The 25,039-nt window shown below is 46.9% G+C and overlaps 1 protein-coding gene across 4 annotated transcripts in view; it reads right to left on the bottom strand.

Annotated features, from left to right (window-relative positions):
• PPCDC (phosphopantothenoylcysteine decarboxylase) overlaps positions 1-25,039 on the bottom strand; it is a 104,954-nt gene that overhangs the window by 42,350 nt on the left and 37,565 nt on the right. For 2 of the 4 annotated variants that reach the window (XR_008514220.2, XM_063716223.1), the window contains one exon: positions 13,034-13,128. Coding sequence is in view for 3 of the 4 variants with exons in the window: in XM_063716223.1 (XP_063572293.1) it covers positions 13,034-13,128 (95 nt within the window). In the remaining variant the exon portion in view is untranslated. Of the gene's footprint in view, positions 1-7,651; positions 13,129-25,039 lie in introns of those variants that run through there. The other 2 variants (XM_063716222.1, XM_054532915.2) reach the window with 1 other exon arrangement.

The following is a 25,039-nucleotide window of genomic DNA, read 5'->3' as shown; positions in this document are numbered from 1 at the left end:
TCGTAGAATGATTTGGAAAGTGTTCTCTCGTTTTCTAAGTTTTGAAACAGTTTATAAGGAATTGTTATTAATTATTCTTCAACTGGGTCATAAAATTCACCAGTGAAGTCATCTGTGCTTTGGCTTTTCTTTGTGGAGAGTTTTTTGATTATGTATATTGATCTTGCATACTGTGATCCTGCTAAACTTGCTTGTTAGTATTCCTGGTTTTAAAGTACATTCTTACAATCTAGCAGTGTGAGTCTTCCTAATTTGTTCTTTTTCTCAAAATTTTTTGTGGATATTCAAGTTTCTTTGTATTACTGTAAATATTTTAGAATCAACATATTGATTTTTATGAAAATCCTGCTGGGCTGTTGATTGGGATTACATTAAATCTACTGATCAAGTTGGGGAGAGTTGGGATTTTAAAATATGGATTTCTCTGTCTCGAGGTGGATAGTGTAAAAAAGCAAAAAAGAAAAAATATATATATTTTTTCCAACCCATTACCTCTATTTAGGTCTTCTTTAGTGTCTCTTATCAACGTTTTGTTGTTTTCAGCATGTCAATCTTGCATGCTTTGTTAGATTTATGCCAAGTATTCCTTGTTTTTTATGCTATTTAAAATGGCACCGTTTTTAAAATCCTCATTTTAATTGGGCATTCCTAATATATAGAAACATAGTGATTCTTCTCTGTTGATCTTGTATCTTGTAACCTTGATAAATTTACTTATTAGTTGTAGTTGCTTTTTTGTAGATTCTTTGTGATTTTCTACATAAACAATTGTGTATTCTACTAACAGAGACAGGTTTATTTCTTCCTTTCCAATCTGTAAGCCTTTTATTTATTTTATTTTATTTTTCTTGACTTCTAGCCCTGGTTAGGACCTCCAGTTGAATGCAGAATGGGAGTGGTAAGGGTGAACATCATTGCTTGTTCCTGAACTTAGAGTAAAAGACTTCAGTGTTATTTTTTGTTGTTATTGTTGTTGTTTTTTGAGACAGAGTTTCACTCTTGTCACCCGGGCTGGAGTGCAATGGTGCGGCCTCTGCTCACTGCAACCTCTGCTTCAGCCTCCCGAGTAGCTGGGATTATAGGCATGCGCCACCACACCCAGCTAATTTTGTATTTTTAATAGAGACAGGGTTTCACCACGTTGGCCAGGCTGGTCTCAAACTCCTGACCTCAGGTGATCCACCCGCCTCAGCCTCCCAAAGTGCTGGGATTACAGGCGTGAGCCACCGTGCCCAGCCGACTTCAGTCTTTCACTATAAAATACGGCAGTAGGTATAGGTTTTTTGTGGATGTCTTTCACTGAGTTGAGGAAGTGCCTTTTAATTCTTAGTTTGCTGAGAGGTTTTATCATGAATAAATGTTGAATTTCTCCCATGTCTCTTAACTTCTTTTTCGTATTTCACCTTATTACCTTTCTTTGTTGAATTCTTGGTAATTTCTTAAGCTCTACTTCTCAATTTACTATTCTGTCTTCACCTTTGTCTATTCAGCTTTTTCACTTGTCTTTAGAGTCTTTTTATTTTAATTATTGCAGTTTCATTTGTAGAAGTTTTATCTGGTTCATCTTTAAATATGCCTAATTAGGCTGGGCACGGTGGCTCACACCTGTAATCCCAGCACTTTGGGAGGCCGAGGCAGGCGGATCACTAGGTCAGGTGATCGAGACCATCCTGGCTAACACAGTGAAACCCCATCTCTACTAAAAATACAAAAACATAGCCAGGCGTGGTGGCATGTAGCTGTAGTCCCAGCTACACGAGAGGCTGAGGCAGGAGAATGGCCTGAACTCAGGAGGCGGAGCTTGCAGTGAGCTGAGATTGCACCACTGCACTCCAGCCTGGGTGACAGAGCAAGACTGCATCTCAAAAAAATAAATAAATAAAAAAAAATAAATAAATAAATAAATATGCCTAATATTATTCATTTCTTTCTCATTATATTTTCAGTATCTTTTTTCACTTCATTAAATACATTAAAATACTTATTTTCTATTCTGTGTCTCATCATTCTATCTTATGCAGTATTTGTGGGTCTCACCCTGCTATTTATTTATTGTTTCTGCTGACTCATACTCCTTGTGGTTTGTTACCATATGAACTTATTAATTGTTAATTATGAGGTCATGTTTCTTGTAATTCTTTGTGGGAATTCTTTGAATCTGTGTTTAAAATATATTATTCCAGAAAGGCTTTTTGTTTGCTTTTGCCAGGAACCTAAAAGTACTTCCAACTCAGAACCACTTTAAACATTTTTTTGGCTTAGGGTTTTTCTGGTCATACAGGGAATATAATTTTGGGCTTTTCTCTGCATGAATGTTGGCTTTCGGACTTCCTTTTTACCCTGTATTGCTTCTCCAGCCACAACTAAGTGGATACAGCAAAGTCTTCTGTAGGTGAGTTTTTTTCCCTGTTTCTCCCCTAGGGTATTGACTTCTGAGAAGTCCCAAATTTGGAGGAGAGGAAGGGTCCTACCTCCCAGGACCAGACTTCAGGCCTTTTCTCCTCTTTCCTGATTAGTTTTGGGTCCCCTAAAAGCAGAGCCTCAGACAAAGGTTTTTGTGTAATTAATTTGGGACGTAATCCCAGGGAGTAGGAGTGAGGGCTGGAGAGAGAAACAAATAAAGAGGGAAGCCCAGGACAAGGTCGCATTATCAAGGGGACCTCAGGTGCTTGATTCCATAGGATCTTCCAAAGAGTCTTATGAAATGAGAGATACAAAAAAGACACATTGAGTATTTGCTTGTGTCACTCATTGGTCAAGAGTGGCCTCACAGACATGAAGTCCCCTGAACTTGGGGTCTGCGCATGCATAATGGTCCAGGGGATTCCCGAGAGCATCTGCCCTGTGTGACTCAGACAGGAAGGGACGGGTGGGCCCCATGTGCCCAAGGTGAGGCAGCACCTGCATGAGGCCCACAGAACACTCATCACCTCAGCAGTGGCCAGAATCAGAACTGGGGCCAAACAGACTGAAGTGGTGCCCAGGAGGTGCCTGGCACGCTGGCCATTTACAATCCAGGGCCTCAGGAAGCACAGGCCCCGGTGCAGGCTCACACTGATGGGGTCATGCTCTTGTTATTCTGGCTTCTGACTGGTTCCCTGTTTAACATCCGTTCATCTGTGCTTTCACACAGACATATTTGATGTTTTATTCAGCATTTTTAGGAAGGGATTTCTCTATTCAATTAGTCTGCATGCTTCTGGATACAGAAGTAAATAGTCAATATTTTCAAAATGCTTCTATATGCATTTTAATATTCCTTTAAAATTCTTCTGAGTATTGAAATCAAGCATCCCTTTCTGGAGTTCCTATAATCCACTTTTGTGCCCCTAAACAGGCCAGTCAATAATGACAACAACAACATGGCAGGCCTCAGCTTTTGAACACCTACTATGTGCTGCTGTTATTGACTATATTACATTTCTATATGCTATAAACCCAATAATAATAGACATTGTTTTATACAATTGCTTTTTACAATTAGTTAACAGAAAGAAGAAATATGTATTTATACTGTCTTTTATACTTAATTACCAGCACTCTGTTTTTTCATATGGTTTTTGAGTACTGTTGGGGGTCACTTACTTAAATTCTGAAGAACTTCCTTTATTATATCTTGCAAGGTAGGTCTGGTAGCAACCAATTATGTTTATTTTTGCTTATCTGGAAATGTCTATATTTCATTTTTCTTTTTGGAATCTAGTAATGGCAACAGCGACCCATCTAGAGTGGCCACTGCCAAGACACCAGCTGCAGCAGGGAGGCATGGTCCTCACCTCTTGCTCCACAGAGCAGGCAGGAGCCCTGCCTTCCTGGGCGTGGCTGCAGCCATCCAAACCAGACTGAAGACTCAGGCATCCCTGCATTCTTGAGGGACTAGAAAGGCACCGCTTGCTTTGCAGGCTCAGAAGTGCCTGCTCCCGCTGCCTGGCTTCTCCCTGCTGTTGGCACCCACTCCAATCTTGGAGCAATGTTGGGACCAAGCCCCGACACCATGAACAGCAGCAGGAAGTGGACCAATTCCTGGGCAGAAGAAAACAGGTCCCCAGTGAGGCCCCACCTTCAGGTCAGGGAAGGCCTGAAAGCTGGGGACCAGGCTGCCAATCCCACAGCTGGAGTAAGAACTGGTGCCTTTTCCAGGCCACCATGGCTGCCCATGGACCAATCATTGCACACTTCCTCCCCTCTGAGGCCCATAAAAGCCCCAGGCTCAGCCAGAACTGAATAGACAATGGGATGACCAGCTGCAGAGACAAGCTACCCTCTCCAGGGCCTCCTCTCTGCTGAGAGAAGCAGACATCAGAGTGACCTGCCTGCAGAGGGGAACCACCCTCTCCAGGGCCTCCTCTCTGCTGAGAGTTGAACACTCAACAGGATGACCTGCCTACAGAGAGGAGCTACCCACTGTGCGTCTCCTCTGAGCTGTTCTGACACTTAATAAAGCTCCTCTTTGACTTGTTCACCCTTCACTTGTCTGCATTCCTCATTCTTCCTGGACACAGGACAAGAACTTGAGCAAAGGTGCCACCAGCCACAGGTTTCTGGCCATAAAATCGAAACCCCAAATATCCCATAACACTAGTTTTGCTGGAAAAGACTGTTGGTTGACAGGTTATTTTCAGCAGTTTGAATGTGTAATCCCACTGCCTTCTTCCCTCCATTTTTTCTGATGAGAAGGCGGCTGTTATTGATATTGGGATTCCCTCGGACATGACAAATCATTTTTCTCTTGTTTTCAGTGTATTCTCTTTGTCCTTAGCTTTCCAGAGTTTTAATAGAGTGTATCTGAGTGTGGCTCTCTATTACTTGGAGTTCCTTAAGATTCTTAGATGTGTAGCTGAGTGGTTTTCATCATTTTTGAGAAATTTTCAGCCATTGCATCTTCAAATATATGTTGTCTTCCTTTCTTTTTCTCCTCTTTCTGGTACTCCTATTATATATATTTTGGTGTATTTCATGATAGCCCACATTTCTCTAAGGCTTTGTTCATTTTTCTTCATTCCTTTTTCTCCTCGTTCTTCAGGTTGCATATTCTCTATCAATCTATCTTTAAGTTCACTGAGTCTTGCTTTTGCCAGTTCAAATTGATTACTGAACTCCTCTACTGGATTTTTCATTTCAGTTATTGTAATTTTCAACTTTGGAATTTCTATTTTATTTTTTCTTATACAATTTCTATTTCTTTGTTGATATGCTCTATTTGATGAGACACTGTCATTATACTTTACTTCTTTGTTTTTTTTTTTAGACAGAGTCTCACTCTGTCACTCAGGTTGGAGTGCAGTGGTATGATCTCAGCTCACTGCAGCCTCCATCTCCCAGGTTCCAGTGATTGTTGTGTCTCAGCCTCTCAAGTAGCTAAGATTACAGGCATGCACCACCATGCCTGGCTAATTTTTTATTTTAGTAGAAATGGGGTTTCACCATGTTTGCCAGGCTGGTCTCGAACTTCTGACCTTAAATGATCTGCCTGCCTTGGTATCCCAAAGTGCTGGGATTACCGGCATGAGCCACTGTGTGCACGCATGATTTTTATATTTTTAGTAGAGATAGGTTTTTGCCATGTTAGGCAAGCTGGTCTTGAACTCCTGGCCTCAAGCCCTCTGCCCGCCTCAGCCTACCAAAGTGCTAGGATTACAGGAGTGAGCCACCAAGCCTAGCTTTTTTTTTTTTCCAGACAGTGTCTTACTCTGTCACCCAGGGTAGAGTGCAAAGGTGAGATCATGGCTCATAGCAGCTTCAAAGTCCTGGGCTCAAGCACTCCTCTTGCCTCAGCCTCCCAAGTAGCTGAGACTACAGGCATGTGCCACCACATCTGGATAATTTTAAATTTTTTTTTTTTTTGAGACAGAGTCTTGCTCTGTTGCCCAGGCTAGAGTGCAGTGGTGTGATCTCGGCTCACTGCAAGCCCCGCCTCCCAGGTTCATGCCATTCTCCTGCCTCAGCCTCCCGAGTAGCTGGGACTACAGGTGCCCGCCACCACGCCCAGCTAATTTTTTGTATTTTTTAGTAGAGATGGGGTTTCACCGTGTTAGCCAGGATGGTCCCAATCTCCTGACCTCGTGATCCGCCCACCTCGGCCTCCCAAAGTGCTGGGATTACAGGCATAAGCCACTGTGCCCAGCCAATTTTAAAATTTTTTGTAGAGATGGGGCCTCTCTATGTTGCCCAGGCTGGTCTTGACTCCTGGCCCCAGGCAATCCTCTCAGCTCAGCCTCCCAAAGTGTTGGGATTACAGACATGAGCCACCATGCCCCTCCTTCCTTTACTTCTTTTTTTTTTTTGAGACAGTCTTGCTCTGTCGCCAGGCTGGAGTGCAGTGGTGCGATCTTGACTCACTGCAACCTCTGCCTCCTGGGTTCAAGCAATTCTCCTGTCTCAGCCTCCCAAATAGCTGGGACTACAGGCACACACCACCATGCCCAGCTAACCTTTGTATTTTAGTAGAGGTAGGGTTTCACCATGTTGGCCAGGATGGTCTCAATCTCTTGACCTTGCGATCTGCCCACCTCGGCCTCCCAAAGTGCAGGGATTACAGGTGTGAGCCACCACACCTGGCCTCCTTTACCTCTTTAAGTGTGGTTTCCTTTAGTTGTTTAATGGCCGCTTGGAAGTCTTTGCCTGCTAAGTCTGACATTTGGACCCTCTCAAAGGCAGCTCTGTTGCCTGCTTTTTTCTTGTGTATGGGTCACATGTTACTGTTTCTATGCATGTCCCATAATTTTTTGTTAAAAATTATAATTTATAATATACTTATATATAGTATATACATAGTTATATATTATGCTAAAATAATATATATTTATAGTATAAAATATATTAACATTCGCCAGGCACGGTGGCTTGCACCTGTAATCCCAGCACTTTGGAAGGTCAAGGTGGGCAGATCACCTGAGGTCAGGAATTCAAGACCAGCCTGGCCAACATGGTGAAACCCTATCTCTACTAAAAATACAAAAATTAGCTGGGCGTGGTGGCACCACCTGTAATTCCAGCTACTTGGGAGGCTGAGGCAGGAGAATTGCTTGAATCCAGGAGGTGGGAGCTGCAGTGAGCTGAGATCATACTACTGCACCCCAGCCTGGGCAACAGAGTGAGACTTTGTCTCAAAAAAAAATAAAATAAAATATATTAATGTTTCAGATAATAAATTGTAGCAACTCTGGATACTAACCACTACCCCTCTGCCACATGCACACAGCTTCTTGTTTTTGTTGTTTGCTTATTTATTTAGTGGGCTGGCTGGACCATTTTAGGGAAGTTTATTTCCCGGCTGTGTGCAGTTTCTGACGTCATGCCTAAGAAGCCACAGCCTTGTGCGTGTGTACTGTCACCCTGGAATGACAATGGCTTTAAGATGGCTTTCTTTGTGTCTGTTCTTGAGCTTTCTGTTAACCTGTATATTAGTATCACACAACTGTTAGCCTCTACTAACTGCTGACTGGTTCCTCTATTGTTTTATAATCACTTGGGCATAAATTTCTCCACAGTCTGATCAAATTAAATTCAAGCCCCTTTGCTCTGTTGCCCAGGCTGGAGTGTAGTGGCACGAATATGGCTTACTCCAGCCTCGACCTCCTGGGCTCAAGCAATCCTCCTGCCTCAGCCTCCCGTGTAGCTGGGACCACAGGTATGTGCCACCATGTCTGGCTAATTTTTTTTTTTTGAGATGGGGTCTCACTTTGTTGCCCAGGTTGGTCTTAAACTCCTGGCCTCAAGTGATCCTCCCACTTTGGCCTCCCAAATTGCTGAGATTACAGGTATGAGCCACTGCATCTGGCCAATAAATGTTTATTTGCCATATGGCCTTAAGAAAAATTCCAGAGAATGTGAATGGTTGTTTTTAAAATTATTTTTCATCAGTTATGGTTGTTTTGTCTGCAGAGCTCCTCCTGCCAGCATTCCAGATGTCCTCTCCCTAAAATCTTCTCTTTAATCCTAGTGTTCTAAGATTTCACAATGATGAGCCTTGGTGACAGATTTTGCTTTGTTTTATATACATTCATTTTGCTAGGCACTCAGTAGACTCTCAATTAAGCACTTCTGTCATTTCCGAAAATGTTTATTGTGTTTTTAACTCTTTATCCCCTATTATCTCTGTCCTCTTTTTCAGGAAGTTGAATCAGTCAGATGTTGAATCTCAGATTGATCTAATTTTCTTATTTTTTGTATCCTGTTGTTCATCTCTGAGTCTTTCTGCGTAACTTTCTGAAAGGTTTCCTTGATTTTATCTTTCTACCACTCTCTCACATTTTAAATTCTTGTTCTCTGAGTGCTCCCCCTTCCATAGCATCCAGTTCCTGTTTTGTGGATGCCATATATCTTCCAGTCTCTCTCAGATGATCAACTGCAGTTTCTTCAACATTTTCTTCTGCTCTTTGCATCATCTTTGTTTCCTCTGAGTTCCATTTGTTCTGCTGTTTTGGCCTCTCTCTTACATATTTGGAGCTTCCCTCAAATCTTTAGAGAAGCTGAGCATGATGGTTCATGCTTGTAATCACAGCTACTCAGGAGGCTAAGGTGGGAGGATCACTTGAGGCCAGGAGTTCAAGACCAGCCTGGGCAACATAGCCAGACCCCCATCTCAAAAAAAGTCTCTGGAGAGGGGCTCCTTGGTGTGGGACAGGACATCTCGCCAAGAAAGCATGCTTATGGCCCCTAGAGAGTACATTCCATGGAGGAGAAAGAGCCAGCCTTGGAGTTGGATACACCTGGCTCAAAATCCAGCTCCATATCTGCCTGCTTTTTTATTCTGATTGGATAACTCCCCTGAGCATCAATTTCCTTCTCAGTAAAATGAAGATAGTAAGACATCCTGTGGATCACACAAGAGCAAGCAAGCACTTGTCAAAGAATAGACACTCCAGAAATGTTAACTTGTCAGCCTTCCCTTTCCAGAAGTTGATCTAAGGTACTTCAGTTGATCTAAGGTACTTACCACCTGCATTGACCATTGATGTTCATTTCTCTTCCTTCTTTTTCCCTCCCTCTTTGGCCTCATATGCTCAAGGCCATGCCTCTACCAATCATGGAGGGACAGACCATCTCTGATAATAAGACTTTGCCACCATGCTGCCTTAAGCAAGTGGTTAAGAAGACATATGTTGGTGTCTGGGATCCAAGGCCTGCATTGATCACTGAAATAGCAGATGTGACGTAAAAACAAAGATTTACCTAGCAGCCCCAAGCCTGGTGTGAGACCCCTATTTACTACAGTCAAAGAGGAGACAGGAACAATATGGTCTCCAGGACTCAAGAGTCCACCCAAGGGAAACCCTCCCAGTGACAACTGGGATCTGGACCCCAGAAAAGGGCTTTTTCTCTCCTCCTCAAAGATCTGGAGGGTTGTGCCTTAGAGCAAAGGAAGCATCTTCTAGTCTTCTGGCAGCCTGGAGACCTAGCTCTCCAAGACAGCTGTTGGACTTTATGCTCCATACACCCATGCTGCCCTGCTTTCCCACCCACCTCCAGCCACCTGCCATCCCCATCTTGCTGCTCAAGTCTAGGCTAAGACTCTGTTCCTTTGGTGGTATCATCTCCCTCGCTGGGCCCTGCACCAAGGAGAGGGAAGGGACAGGTTCCAGGGAAAGGGGGAAGCCAGCCAAGAAGGTCTTACCCTCCAGGTGAGAAGCTATGCATTCTGACCTCTCCCAGAGCATTCTGCACCAGGCACCTGACTTCAAAGGCTCCCCTAAGCACAGCCTGGCCCTATTCCTTCAGATCTCTGAGCCTGCCATGGTGGGCACTCAAGACAGGTGTCTCTGGGTCTGGGATGGGAGTTTGGGCAGAGCTATGCTGCAGCCTGTGTCCATTGGGCAGGGCATCCATACAAGGAGTTCCACACTCCTGAGCCCTCTGCTGAGAACGTCCGCCTCCAGCCCTGTGCATATCATCCCTGGGGTGGCAGGTCACCTGAGCAGAACCAGCACACTGGGTGCTCAGGGATCCTGTGCGCTCTGGTGACCTCATCCTCCATCTCTGTCACCTCTCCCACATTTCTGAGGGACAACTGGGCACAGATTCTGGAACACTCTGAGCGAACTCTAAACCCCTCCATCTAATGGGCCTCAGGGGCACTTCCTACGAGTACTGCACCATGCTAGGTTGGCAGGGTGAAACAAAAACAGCAAACAGGAGGGGTCCCGGCCCTCCAGCTAGTTGGAATGTAAGGCAATTATCTGCCAAGTATCCCACAGTAAAGCTGTGGGAGCCTAGAGGACGGAGCTTTTTGGGAGAATGGGCCTAAAAAAGTTCTCGAGCTTGATCTGGGTGGTGGTTCACAGGTGTGTGCACCTCTAAAAATCCATCACGCAGGCCAGCCAGGTGTGGTGGCTCTCACCTGTAATTCCAGCACTTTGGGAGGCTGAGGTGGGCAGATCTCTTGAGCCCAGAAGTTCGAGACCAGCCTGGGTAACATGACAAAACCCCGTCTCTACAAAAATTAACTGGGCATGGTAGCACAATCTTGTATCCTAGCTACTCAGGAGGCTGAGATGGGAAGATCACCTGAGCCCAGGAGGTCGAGGCTGGGTTGCAGCGAGCAGTGATTGCACCACTACACTCTAGCCTGGGTGACAGAGACAGACCCTGTCTCAAAAAAAAAAAAAAAATCCATCACGCTGTACACTTAAGATGTGTGCACTTTACCATATGTGTTATACTTCAATTTTTTTTTAAACTGTAACTGGCCCTGGTCTCAGAACTCAGCAGAGAGTAGAAAGGCCAAGCAGGGAGTGGAAGGTAGGTGCCAGGACCCCCAGGGAAGCCAGGTCTGGAGGCCCGGTGATGGCAGTGGGAAGGAGCCATGGGCATGGGTTGGAGCCATTACCAAGAAAGAAGGTGAGGGCCTGGGGACTAACATAACATCAGAGACAGAGGCAGCCAAGAGTGAGAGGTCTGGGGTATGAGAGCCAGGGCAGCCTTCTGTTTGGGAAACACCCAGAGATGACTGGGAAGTCCCAGTATGCACACAGTTGAAGGGGAAGTGGAGGAGGGATGTGTTGACTTCTCAGGTTTCAAATAGGTGAGGACTGTATGGCTGACAGTTGGAGGGTCCAGAGCACCAGAACTCACTCAGGACTCTGAAAGGCAGGCCCTGGGAGATAACTTCAGAGGGTGACTAGCAGCAGGCAGCCCATGGGCCTGAGACCACCACCATCCCCAATCCCTGGTTTCCCCCAAAGCATTCTGAGCAGAAAAAAGACCTGAGTCTGCCCCAGACTAGCTTGGGTCAGCCCCACCATTTGTGAGGTCCAAAATCCTGTGTTTGGGGGACATGTGTGGTGAGTCTCCAGCACGAAGGTGGAAGGGAGGGAGCACACAGTAGATGCTCGAGCAATGGCAAGGACTGATTCTAGGCCACCCATGAAGCTAAGCAGGGGCCCTCTTCACACCTCTGGTCCTCCAGTGTCTCCTCAAACATCCCCAGAGCAGGAGGCTCACTCCCTCAGTCACTCCCTCCATTTCCATAAGCTCTAGGTGCCAGAACATTTTCCTTCTCTGGGGCTGAACTTTGCCTCCAGGTCATTTCTCAGAGTTCTAGGATAGACTCTTGTCCCCTGAGGCTGCTCTTCCCTGCTCATCCAGCCTGGCTTTTGCAAAGCCTTCATCATGCTGGCTCTTCTCCTGCAGATGTTGGGCAGCAGGGGCCCCAAAGGGACCACAATCCTTCAGATGCAGTCTAAGCCAGAAGGAGGAAAAATCACCTCCTTTGACCTGCATGCTATACCACTATTAATGCAGCCCAAGCTATTAGCTAAGGAGGCTACATGCAGCGTGTGGTTATCATTTAGCTGATGGGAAAAAGAGGGAGTTCTTGATTCCCAAGTACCACCTTGGCTTCCCAGAGCCTCTCCATGATCCCCACCCAGTCCCTGCCTCATTGGGCCCCTACCCAATCTGCCCTCCTTCATCCACTGCACTCTGCCCCACTCAAAACTTTTATGTGCCCCAGCCAGCTCTTCCCCTTCCCACGTTTGCACATGTAATAGCCTGGGTCTGAAATGCTCTGGTTCATCTTCCCCTGGCTAACTCCTGGTCACTCATCTTACTTCCACTCACCTCCTCCAGGAAGGCTTTCCTGAAAACCCCTGCCCTTGCCTAAATTAGGCTCCAAGGTTATCCCCTCTCAGTACCCCGTACTTTTCCTCCATGGTGCTTATTGGGGTGTCTACTCTTCCTTACCTGTGGGCAGCTATCTCAGAAAGGCCCCTGAGGGCAGGGAGCATGTGGATTCTTTTCCCCACTGTGTCCCCAGCACTGGGCACAGTGCCTAGCACAGAGCACATGTACATACAGTAAAGATGGACTGAGTGGACCTGTAAATGAGGCATCCTTGTTGATCTGGTTATGCAAAGCCCTTGACTGCCACACCACTCCATCCTCCCCAGGCTGAGCGAGAGGATGCAGCGTCAATCAAGAGTGTGTGCTTTGGGGCCGGGCACGGCAGCTCACGCCTGTAATCCCAGCACTTTGGAAGGCCGAGGCGGGCGGATCACGAGGTCAGGAGATCAAGACCATCCTGGCTAACATGGTGAAATCCCGTCTCTACTAAAAATACAAAGAATTAGCCGGGCGTGGTGGTGGGCGCCTGTAGTCCCAGCTACTCGGGAGGCTGAGGCAGGAGAATGGCGTGAACCCAGGAGGCGGAGGTTGCAGTAAGCCGAGATCACGCCATTGCACTCCAGCCTGGGCGACAGAGTGAGACTCTGTCTCATAAAAAAAATAAAAAGAAATCTGGGCCTACGTTGCAGCACGGCCGCTTACCAGCGTGCACCTGTAGTGACTTCATGTCTCGGAACCTCAGTCTACTCACTGGTAAAATGGAGATGGTGACAGTACCCACCTCACGGGATGACGGATGTGATATAGTCGCACGTGCAAGGGCCCAGCATGAGGTGCTCAGGACAGGAGTCTCCTTTACAGGGCACTTGCGTGCGTGGTGTGTGTGTGTCCCAGCCACCTCGAACAAGCAGGGCAGGGTGGGGCTTGCTCTGCTGCAGATCCAGAGCAGCGGGGTGGTGACCAGGCTCACCTCTCAGGCGTGGCTTGCTCTTGGGATACTCCCTTCTCGAGTTGGGCCATCGTTGTTCTCTCTGGTGGCTTCAGAGCCCCATCATCTTTGTCCCTCTGTAAGAGCCACAGGGAAAGGGCACCATTACTGTCTTCATGTTCTGACTGAGCAAGCAGAGGCCTAAGCCCCAGCTGCACAGGCACCCAGTTCCTGGCCCCCATCTACCCCAGGCCTGGCTACTGCCCCTCCCAGGGCGCTCAGGAGGCTGGGTGAGTCTGGTCTGCCACAGACTTGCTGAGGAGAGGGTTCCAAGTCCCTGGCCTCCCGTGCTCAGTCGATTAGGAAAGCGTTGCTTTTTCTCATGTCCCTCTTTCCTGGAACCACCTCTAGGGATAAATAAGAAAACTTGACATAACCCGAGAAGTCCCTCTAGGCCCAAACCCCACACCCTGGTGGACCTCAGCTGCTTCTCTGTGGCATGTGAGACTGTTGGCCAAGGCCGTTTCTGAGCAGAAGGGGAGGGGGTGTCAGCCTTTGGCCCATCAGAAAAATAACCCCATTTTCAAGGGGCTGACACTTGAGGCATCAATGAAAACCCCTGGAGCATCTTCAGGACAAATGTAAAGCCACAAATGGCACAATCCAGTGCCCCAGCCACCCCATTCCCTTTCAAGGGCCAATACAGGCTCCACCCCTTTGGGAAGCTTCCCAGATCCCCACCATGCCTGCTGTGGCCCATCTGGACCCTTCCCCCCTCAAACTGAACCCCTCAGCTTCGGGCTCCGTAAGATAAGGCTATCACTGCCTCCACCTACTGATACCCTAAAGCCAGACCAAGAATCTGGGTTGGGCGTGCTATCTGGCCTCCAGGGCTTTGCACACCCTGCATCCCACTCCCACCCTCATCACCCTCTTTGCTAACGCCTACACCTCCCTTAGAATTCAGCCCAGGCAAAACTTCCTCTGCTCTCCCTCTGCCACCCCTCTGCATTCCCCAGGCCTGGCCTGCAGGCTGGAGGGTGCCCTGCAGGGCTCAGGACCCTGGTCTAACCTGGGCTTACTCATCTCTGTTGAGGTATCCCTCACCACCAAGCTGGTCTATCGGCTTGTCTGCCTACTTCACTGAACTAGAAGTGCCTTGAGGGCAGGGCTGGCCTTGGTCCAGAACAGTGTCTGGAACAGAGTTTGAAAAATGAATGAATGAGACTGTGAGAAACACGCTCACCTGTCCAAATCCAAAGAATGGACTTAGCGGCATGAAGAACAGCAAAAGTGAGACTTTTAATAGTGGTCTTGCAAGGTCAGGTGTCTAGCAGGCAGGCACACCCAGGACAGTCACAGCAGGTAATTTATCTCCTAGCACACAAGTGCCTCCCCCAGTTCCTCATTGGTCGAGTACTATGGAGTTACAATCTTCCCGGACATCACCTAAGTTTCATTATCCCCCTTATAAGGTTATACCGTGTCCCCTTTCCCACTTAAGTTTCAATTTCCCAATAATGAAACTTGCTTCCCTTTTATGGGCTGACCCCTCCTCTACATTCTGTTTGCTTATTGTGACCTTCTAGGTGCACGGCCCATGCAGTTTGCTACATTTGCAGGCTGGCTGCCAATACTTAGATTTATCACGCCTTGAAAAGGGACCATGTAAAATGTTTTCTCACAAATTCCCTCCCTCTTTTCTATTGACTTCCTTTGATCTCATTTTCATTTAAACCCTTTTGGTCCTTGAATTGCTCTAGAAGTTGTTTACTTTTTTCTTCCTTATAGGAGAGTGAGTTTAATTTGGTTTCTAATAGTAGCAGGTTATTTTGCTGGTAAGTCATGGGCATTTGTTTATTAATAGCTGTTTCAATTCATCTCTGTGCTAGTCCCCTCACACAAGGGATAATACAATATCTCACTGCTGTTAAGACTCCTGCACAGTTATGAGAGATGGAAGGATTGAAGCTACCATGCCTTCCCATTTTCCAAACCAACCTTCTAGCTAACTCATAAATGGGTCATTAATTCCAGCATTTTTTGCCAGTTCATTGGCTAGAGTTGTTAGTCCTTATAAAGCTTTTGCGATGGTCCCATCTGGGGCAGTATTGCTGGGAATGAAAGTACATTTCCCACCCAGCATAACATATACACCCCCTTTTTCTGCTAGTATCATGTTTAGCGCAAGCCTGTTTTCTCAGACCATTCAGCTGGTGGCATTTAACTGGCTAGCCACTCCTTTGAGAGTGTCCCCAGTATAACTGATGAATCTCTGTTGATTATAATAGATGTAGTTAATCTAATTCACATTCTTATTAGTGGCTGACCACCAGAAAAGTGCTGACTCAAACCCAGCAACTATTTGGTTTCAGGCCTTAGATTTATTAGGCACCCCCCTAGGGACTCCTATTGAGTTAACTTATATATTAAGATTAAAAGAATTTGTCAAATATCTCTGGTTTTGGTGGCCATGTGTATTTTCATCTATTTTATGGAATGCCAGGGTGAAGGGAATGGCCAGTTGGACTAAAGCACAAGTCCCGGTCCAGTTGGACTGTAACAGGTTACGGAGGTTCCTTTTCCCATAATACTGCCAGACATTAGCCTGGGTATATGGAGAGCTGAGTAACTGCCACTGCTTGACTCACCAGTGATGTTTAGGATGTGGGCACAAGTTGAGAGTTCTCCCACGGGCTTATTGAACCCTGCCCCCTGCCTAGAGAGGCAAGAGGAATGGTTCATATTCCCTATAAAGAATGAGGGGATTGCTCTGGGATCTGACCTCCACAATGCAGGAAAGAGCAATGACAGACTCCTACAAGTCTCATTTCCTCGTGCATCCTTGTCCTGATATAGAGCCAACATGCAACACATTCCTTTAGGATCAGTATTCCATTTTAGGGGAAACGGACCCACCTGCACCTGAGGTCGTCCCACAGTACACGCATAGCAGTTACTCTTGTTGAGGGCTTGTACCAAAAATTTGACCCATTTGACCCAGGCATTTATATCCTCACACCCTGTCTCAATTTCTAAGGTTTGCCTTAAATCTTTTACTTCAATTATTTTTACCCTTTTAGGGTTATTATTTGATGGACTAAAGTGTTTATTAGGGTCTAGGGTTGGAATAGTCCCAAGCAAATGGGAAGGTGAGATCTTGATTAGTTTGAGAACAAATCACCCTAGGGGTCTTTCCCTGTGATCTCTGCTGCTAACCCATATACCCCAGACGCTGCTTTTGGTTTTTGGTGTAGAAAGGCTGGATTGTAAATGATGATGAGTACAGGAGTGCATTTTTTTTTTTTTTTTTTTGAGACGGAGTCTTGCTCTGCGGCCCAGGCTGGAGTGCAGTGGCGCAATCTCGGCTCACTGCAAGCTCCGCACCCCCCAGGTTCATGCCATTCTCCTGCCTCAGCCTCCCAAGTAGCTGGGACTACAGGCACCCGCCACCATGCCCAGCTAATTTTTCGTATTTTTAGTAGAGATGGGTTTTACCATGTTAGCCAGGATGGTCTCGATCTCCTGACCTCATGATCCATCTGCCTCAGCCTCCCAAAGTGCTGGGATTACAGGCGTGAACCACAGTGCCCGGCCTAGGATTGCATTATAAATTCTGTCAGTTATGGCCAGGCATGGTGGCTCACACCTGTAATCCCAGCACTTTGGGAGGCTGAGGCGGGCGGATCATGAGGTCAGGAGATCTAGACCATCCTGGCTAACATGGTGAAACCCCATCTCTACTAAAAAATACAAAAACTTAGCCAGGCATGGTGGCAGACGCCTTTAGTCCCAGCTACTCGGGAGGCTGAGGCAGGAGAATGGCATGAACTGAGGGGCAGAGCTTGCAGTGAGCCGAGATCAGCCACTGCACTCCAGCCTGGGTGACAAAGGGAGACTCTGCCTCAAAAAAAAAGAAAAAAAATTCTGGCAGTTATTTGGCAGGGAGCCCTTGGGCAGATGTAGTTTATTCTTTAAGGGTCTCCAGCTTGGAGTTACCCACCCCATGTTTACTGTCCAGCCTTGAAATTGGGTAGTCCACCATATATTATCCCAGCTGAGGTAGGGTGATGCCCTACTGTAACCTGTATTTGGTTTAGGGCAAAGATATTTATCTGCCTGTGAGATCTGTCTCTGATTTTTTAAATTTCCACAAGGTAAAACCTGGCAGGCATTAAATCTTATAGTCTGGGGTGCTACCGTCTTGGTCACATTAATCACCAACCTGACTGGGTAGAGAGGAGTCCCCTGCCAGTTTCCATTTTGACCTTCTGCTCTTTGTATATTAGCCCATCCCAGCCATGTTAATTTCCAGAAATGGGGCCAGCTCATGTTTTCTTTTTAGATTTTTCTTAGAGTTCACTTTAAGGGTTCCTTAAAGTTAAGAGTTAAAGTTAGACTCCGGCACTTTCCACTGGTCTTTTTCCCTCCCTTCCGGGGTCTCTTTTACCAGTCCCTTGACTTGAATATAGTGAGTCCACCTCCATTCAGCTGTTTGCAGGGCCATCTCAATGGTCAGGAGCACTTGATAGGGACCTTTCCAGCTTGGGTGGAGCTTGTCTTATTTCCAAGTCTTAATCAGGATCAAGTCACCAGACTGGAAATGGTGAACCACAAACTTAAGAGGTGGAGTTTGAGTTAGAAGTCTTTTTAACCTAAGGGATGACAGGGTGGAGGATATGGCCAGTGTATAATTTCTTAAGAATTGATCCTTGGTTTCCATAGTAGGGAGATCTGTAGCTCTGCCTAAATACAGGAGCCCATATAATAACTTGTAAGGGAACAATCCCAAGTCTTTTACTGGAGCTGTCCTAATCCTGCGGAGTGCTATTGGGAGACATTTGGTCCAAGCATTTTAGTTTCTAAGATTAGTTTGGTGAGATGCTTTTTGAGAGTTTGATTCATTCTTTCTACCTTTCTAGAGGAAGGGGGATGCCAAGGGGTGTGATAATCCCATCTAATTTGTAAACCTTCCATAATTCCCCTTAACACCTTTGAGGTAAAGTGGCTCTCATTGTCTGAATCAATATTTTTCACCAGGCCAAATCTAGGTGCAATCTGTTCTAATATTATTTTGACCATATACCTGGTGGTGGCTGTTGGGAGGGAAAAGGCTTCCACCCAGCTGGAAAGGTGATCTACGATCACCAGTAAATACTTTCGTATTTCTACTTTGAGCATTTTTGTAAAATATACTTGAATGCTTTGAAATGGTCTTAGTCCGGGAGGTCTTCCTCCTGTGGCCTGTTTTCTAATTACCTTTTGGTTTATGCTTTGACAAGTTACACAATTTCCACATACTTGTTTAGTGAGGGTATAAGTCCCTATACACCCATAATTCCTAATGTTATAGGAGGCAGAAAGAAATTTAGGTAGACAGGGTAAAGTGAGTCCCTGGCAGAAAACTTTCCTTCCAACAAAAAGCCCCTCAGAAATAGCTCCCTTTCTAACCTCATGCAGTTCAAAGAAATTACTTCTCTTCTAACAAAGGGCAGCCTGAAAGCTGAGCCTGTAAATCACAGATAAAGAGCTCAAGCACAGAAGGAGGGGGGTTGGGGGGGATCGAGATTGGGGGGAAGTCTCCTGGGTAATCACCAAACTTCACACTCATACAATGGGCCCCAGTAAAAACAGTGGGCCTTAATAAGCACATTCCTTTCCCTTTAGGCACACTAAGATACAGAAGCTAAAAGCGGACTGGGGTGTGGGGGTGGGTGCCTGAAGTTGCAAGATGCCTGGAACAGACACAGACACTCTCCCTCCCAGATAAATGACACAATTGGGTAAAGGCTGATAGAAACTCTGCTCTAAACAGATAGCACATCTGGTCACAACTAAATCACTGGGCCCTAGGAGGATGAGACATCCCCTCCTCACTAGCCCCCTCCTCACTAGCCCATTTATGAAAACTCTGACATTTTTATTGCAACTTGGCAACCCGCTCAGGACCCCCCCTTCAACGCAGAGCTGCTCCCTCCCCCTGGCCACCAAATTCCTGCTCCAAACCCGCTCCACCTGTGCAACCCCAATCTCCCCAGCTGCAAGACCAAGAATCCTGGCATCCACCCCAGCCAACAAGGCTGCCTCACTAAGTATCGCATTACACAGAGCCTGGGGTCCCCAGTGACTCCCTTTGTGTACTATAGACATTAGTTCTTTTATCAGGGGTTTACTCACACTAGCTCTCTCACACTGTCCACCTTTATTTCAGCTGTCTGCTCCTGCTCTGTGACTCCTGCCACCCCTCCACCTGCAGGTGCACTTCCTGGCCCACAAGGCCAGCTCTTAGTTACAGAGTTAACTTTTAAAAGGCTTTGCCTTACTGGGTTCTCTGAACTTAATCTGGAGTTTTTGGTTTTTTTTTTCCATCTGATCTCTGGCCTCTGCAGGAATGCAGAGGGAGTTTTCTCTTTTTCTTGTTGAATCTTGAATGCCTTTGAGACATTTTGTGTCCTAGGAGTGGGCTCCTTGACCCCTTTAACTATCAGTTCTCTGAGATCCTACATTTGGGCCTGGTCCCTGGGATCATTACTATCCCATTTGAGATTGACATTTGGAAGTTTTTTGTTCGACTGTCAAGACTTCTTGCCTGGGAGGGTGTTGCCTCTCCCAGATAGTCATGGCCACTCTCCTAATCATTCCCTTTTCTTCTCCTATGAACAGGATATTTAAGATAGACATAATTTCAGCCCAGGTGTAAAAGCTGAGTCCTATGACTTTGTCCAGTTGGTCTGCTAAACCGAGGGGATCTTCTAGGAGTGGTTTCATTTCCTTCTTGAAATTCCTAACATTAGTACTTGTAAGAGGAGCATTTACAAAGCCAATCTCTCCCTGTCCCATGAGAACTTCCCTAAAAGGGAACATGCTAGATGCCTGCTGTGTGGAAGGGATAAGGAAGTTTTCAATATCCCTCTTACACTGTTCTAATTCTTTTTTTTAATTTGGATAAGGATTTAAAGAAGCAGTTGGTTCAGCTTCCCCATGGTCTCCAGGTCTTTCTTCCTCTAACCCTCCTGCTGCCCCTTGATCTTCCTGTCCCCTATTTTGTGAGACATATGGAGGGGGCACGCATGACAGGGGGTCCCAGGGCTTTTCCCTGGGTGAGGGCTTTTTACTAGGCTCTTTTTCTTCTTCTTTGAAGGGGAACGTGGGGGCTAATTCCTTGATCCAGAAGAGAGCATAACATCTCTTCTTGTGAGGATGGGGTTTTATCATTCACATAGAGAATTAAAACTTGGCACACCCAATCCTCATCTGAGCCAAACTTGGGCCAAAAGACTGAAGGCTTACAAATGGGGTCTTTGGGCCAGATAAAACAGCAATGCTTTATTATCTTTTGCTTTTCCTTGTCCCTGGTTCGAGGGTTGTCCCTCCAAACCTGCCACATTCTCCCCAAAGGACTATCTGGGGGAATGTCAGAGGAGTCTCTTTGGCTCCCTCTTTCATTTGTCCCCTAGGCCTAGAATTCCTGTTTCCCATTTTCAGTCAGTCTCTGTGTCTGAGTTTCCCTGTGTACTCAACCCCCCCTTACTGGAGGTTTCTTGCACACCCCAAGAATCGCTTCATCCGTGTCCAGCCATTTCCCTCTCAGGAGAACAGAACCACAGATTAGGACTCCACACTCACTTTGTATCTAAGATATGTCTCAGTCACACACACACTCAACCGCCAAAAATGCCCAACCACCAAGGCAGTACTTACAGTCCAATTTTCCACCTTGGCTCACGCACAAGTTTGCCTGGTTGCCACGATGCCTGCTTTTCTCCCTGTGTCATCTCAACTGTCTCCTGAATAAGTCTTGGGTTTGTCTATGGCTTCTGTGGGGAGCCGGGATGCCCGACAGAGCAGGCCACCTAAATTGAGTAGGACGTGTCTCCCCTCTTGGCCAGAGTCCCACTCCATGCAGGCACAGAGATCCCAGACAGGCCCCCAAGTTGTGAGAAACATGCTCACCTGTCCAAACCCAAAGAATGGACTTAGAGGCATGAAGAACAGTGAAAGTGAGACTTCTAATAGTGGTCTTGCAAGATCAGGTGTCTTGCAGGCAGGCACGCCTGGGACAGTCACAGCAGGTAATTTATCCCTTAGCACAGAAGTTCCTCCTCCAGTTCCTCATTGGTTGAGTACTATGGGGTTACGATCTTCCCAGATATTGCCTACGTTTTCTTATCCCCCTTATAAGATTATACGCCATCCCCTTCCCCACTTAAGTTTAGATTTCCCAACAATGAAACTTTTTTCCCTTTTATGAGCTGACCCCTCCTCTACATTCTGTTCGTTTATTGTGACCTTCTAGATGCATGAGCCCTGCGGTTTGTTACATTTTCAGGCTGGCTGCCAGTACTTAGATTTATCATGCCTTGAAAACTGACCACTTGAAATGTTTTCTCACAGGCCAAGCATGATGGCTTATGCCTGTAATCCCAGCACTTTGGAAGGCCAAGTTGGACCGTCTGAACTCACGAGTTCGAGACCAGACTGGGCAACATGGCAAAACCCTGTCTCTACCAAAAATACAAAAAAATTAGCTGGGCATGGTGGGACGCACCTGTGGTCCCAGCTACGGGGGAGGCTGGGGTGGGAGAATCACTTGAGCCTAGGAGGCGGAGGTTGCAGTGAGCCAAGATCGCACCACTGCACTCCAGCCTGGGTGACAGAGTGAGACCCCATCTCAAAAAAAAAAGAAAAAAAATGAATGAATGAAAGGAGGTTGTGGATGTGTGGGGACAGTGGGATATGGAAACTCCCTGTACTTTCCACTCAGTTTTGCTGTGAACCTAAAACTACTTCAAATAACTTTACTAATTAAAAAAATTAATAAATGAATGAAGACATATGATCAGCCCTTGCTTATGCAACTTTGGCTTGCAGAGGTCTCAGGCCATTGTGCTTGTGTGAAGTACCGCAGGCAGACTTGTCCCCCTGAGAGCCAGCACTGGCCCAGGCCCGGGTACGAGCAGGTGCTATGATCCACCTGACTGGATGACCGGTGGCCTATTTCCTACCCATCTGCCTGTGATGTCATAAGTCAAGGTGATTCCAAAGGCCATCTGAGCTTTGGCCTGTGCCCTCCATTTTCTATGCTATGGCCACTGGTCCACTCTGAAGGGTCAGGCTGGCTTGTGAATGGAGCAAGAACTAACCCCTGAGGCTTACAAATTCTGCATGCGTGCATATGCTTGCACACCTTCTGCTGCTAATCTGGAGTATTCCTGCATCCCAGACCACCACGATTCTCTGAGTTCCAGAGAGACTGAGCCAGGGCCATGGCAGAATCTATAGACCAGAGGGGACAGTCCTGGCTCCAGGATACCTGCCATTCGATGTATCAGTGTTCTCCAATCATAAAAATGGGGCAACTCAGGGCATGACTTCTTTCCTAGAAAATTCCCAGGCAAGCCTCTGCCTTGGTCACGCCTTCCTGGAAGCCCAGGATGATCCTTGTGGAAGCCTGGGGGGCCACTACCCCGCCCTAAACCCCCACTACACACTCACCTTCTTTTGCAAGCCAGCCCTGGGAGAGGCCATACAGAGACTTCAGGGATTGCCTGGTGACTGGCCTGTCACCCTCCAAGACCCAAGCTTCGTTCCCTCCAGCTGGCCTCCTCCTCTGGTCTTCCTCCAATGGCCCTGGGCCTTGGAGGCAATATGACTCACAGAAAGAGCAAGGGCTTGGAGCCTGCCAGAGCTTCCTCACTTACTAGCTGTGGGACCTTGAGGAAGTTAAGTAACCGGTGGGGCACAGTGGCTCACGCCTGCAATCCCAGCACTTTGGGAGGCCAAGGCAGGTGGATCACCTGAGGTCAGGAGTTCGAGACCAGCCTGGCCAACATGGTGAAATCCCGTCTCTATTAAAACTACAAAAAATTAGCTGGGCGTGGTGGTGCACACCTGTAGTTCCAGCTACTCAGGAGGCTGAGGCAGGAGAATCACTTGAACCCGTGAGGTGGAGGCTGCAGTAAGCCAAGACTGCACCCCCAGCCTGGGCAACAGAGCAAGCCTCTGTCTCAAAAAAAAAGAAAGTTAAGTAACTTATTTGAACCTCAGCGTCCTCATTTGTCAAATTCTTGCTCTCAGGAGAAATGGCCAGGGGACAACAATACCCACCTTAGGGTTGCTGTGAGAATTAAACTGTAAATGGTGGCCATTGCTTCACAGAGCATGGCTTCCCTCTGGTGCTCTGTGAGTAGTGACCATACATGCTGGTTTGCCCACAACAGTCCAGTTGATGCCTACTGTCCTGGCATGTTAATTGCCCCTTTTCACTCTCAGAAGTGCCCAGTTTAGACAAAATACAGTCAGCCTATCTGTGTTTCTTTCTATTCCTAGCTCAGGTCCAGCCTGTGTTAGCAGCACCACTATTTCTACTTTACCCTCTAAGAGGCCATGTTTGGTTTGTGGTTAGGTTACTGATACACCAGGGGTTTGGTCTAGGTCCTGCTGTTGGTCACACAAAAAGCCAATGACTGAGACACAGAGGATTGCCAAGGAAGAAGGCTTTAATCGAGTGCTGCGGCCAAGGAATGGGAGCTCAGTCTCAAATCCATCTCCCTGGCTAAAATTAGGGGTTTGTACAGTAGGGAAGAACCGTAACAATGTAAGGGAAAACAGGAACTCCTGAGGGGTAAGGAAGCAATCATGATAATGAGGGGCCTGGGTCTCATTGTCTGGACGCTATGCTCTGTGAGTTTCAGTTCTTTCATACTTTTTGAGAGGCCTGGCATCTCACTGTCTGAATCTGGTGAGTTTCAAGCTTTAAGACCAGATGTGTCCATTTCTGTTTATCAGGAAAAACTGTGTATGAGATTCTTTGATACTTTTTGAGAGACCTGGTATCTCATTGTCTGAATCTGGTGAGTTTCCAACTTTAAGACAAGATGTGTCAATTTCTGTTTATCAGGAAAAGCTGTCTATGGAACTACTGGGTCAATTTCAATTATATCCTTCTTTCTGGGCCTCAGGTTCCTCTTATTATTATCATTTTTTAGAGATAGGGTCTCCCTACGTTGCCTAGGCTGGAGTCAGTGGCTATTCACAGGCACAGTCATGGCACACTATAGACTCAAACTCCTGGGCTAAAGCGATTTTCCTGCCTCAGCCTCTGAGTAGCCAGGATTGCCCGTGCACACCACCACACCTAGCACAGGTTATGTCTTTTTTTATTTTTTTTTGAGACAGAGTCTCGCTCTGTCATCCAGGCTGGAGTGCAGTGGTGCGATCTCAGCTCACTGCAACCTCCGCCTCCTGGGTTCAAGCGATTCTCCGGCTTCAGCCTCCTGAGTAGCTGGGATTACAGGTGCATGCCACCACACCTAGCTAATTTTTGTATTTTTAGTAGAGACGGGGTTTCACCATGTTGGTCAGGCTGGTGTCGAACTCCTGACCTCGTGATCCACCCACCTCGGCCTCCCAAAGTGCTGGGATTACAAGCGTGAGTCACCGTGCCCAGCCGTTGTTTTTTTTTTTTTTTTTTTTTTTTTTTTGAGATGGAGTCGCTCTGTCGCCCAGGCTGGAGTGCAGTGGCAGGATCTCCACTCACCGCAAGCTCCACCTCCCAGGTTCACGCCATTCTTCTGCCTCAGCCTCCCGATTAGCTGGGACTACAGGTGCCTGCCACCACGCCTGGCTAATCTTTTGTATTTTTAGTAGAGACGGGGTTTCACCATGTTCGTCAGGATGGTCTCGATCTCCTGACCTCGTGATCTGCCCACCTTGGGATTACAGGCATGAGCCACCGTGCCGGCCTCTTATTTCTTAAATGGGAATAATAACGCCCATCTTGAAGGATGTTTAGGAGGCTTAAATGCAGGGTCTGGCACAGGCCAGGAGCCAGATAAACCTGAGTTCCCTTCCATGGCCTTCTCTCTCTTCCCTCCATCATGCCAATTTCCCCCAAGCATGGCACACCAGAACTCAACTTCTCCGCTGCCAGGAGAGCAATTTCCAGAAGTTCCAGGTGACATATCAGCTCCCAAGCCAGGGCCAGGCCATGGTCTCTTCCGAGAGCAGGAAATCTTCAGGGCCAGGAGCAGTGGCTTACACCTGTAA

Source organism: Pongo abelii, chromosome 16, assembly GCF_028885655.2.
Source record: "Pongo abelii isolate AG06213 chromosome 16, NHGRI_mPonAbe1-v2.0_pri, whole genome shotgun sequence".
Lineage (NCBI taxonomy): Eukaryota > Metazoa > Chordata > Mammalia > Primates > Hominidae > Pongo > Pongo abelii.
The sequence above is the reverse complement of the archived record's forward strand: the minus strand, read 5'-3'. Positions and strand labels throughout refer to the sequence as shown.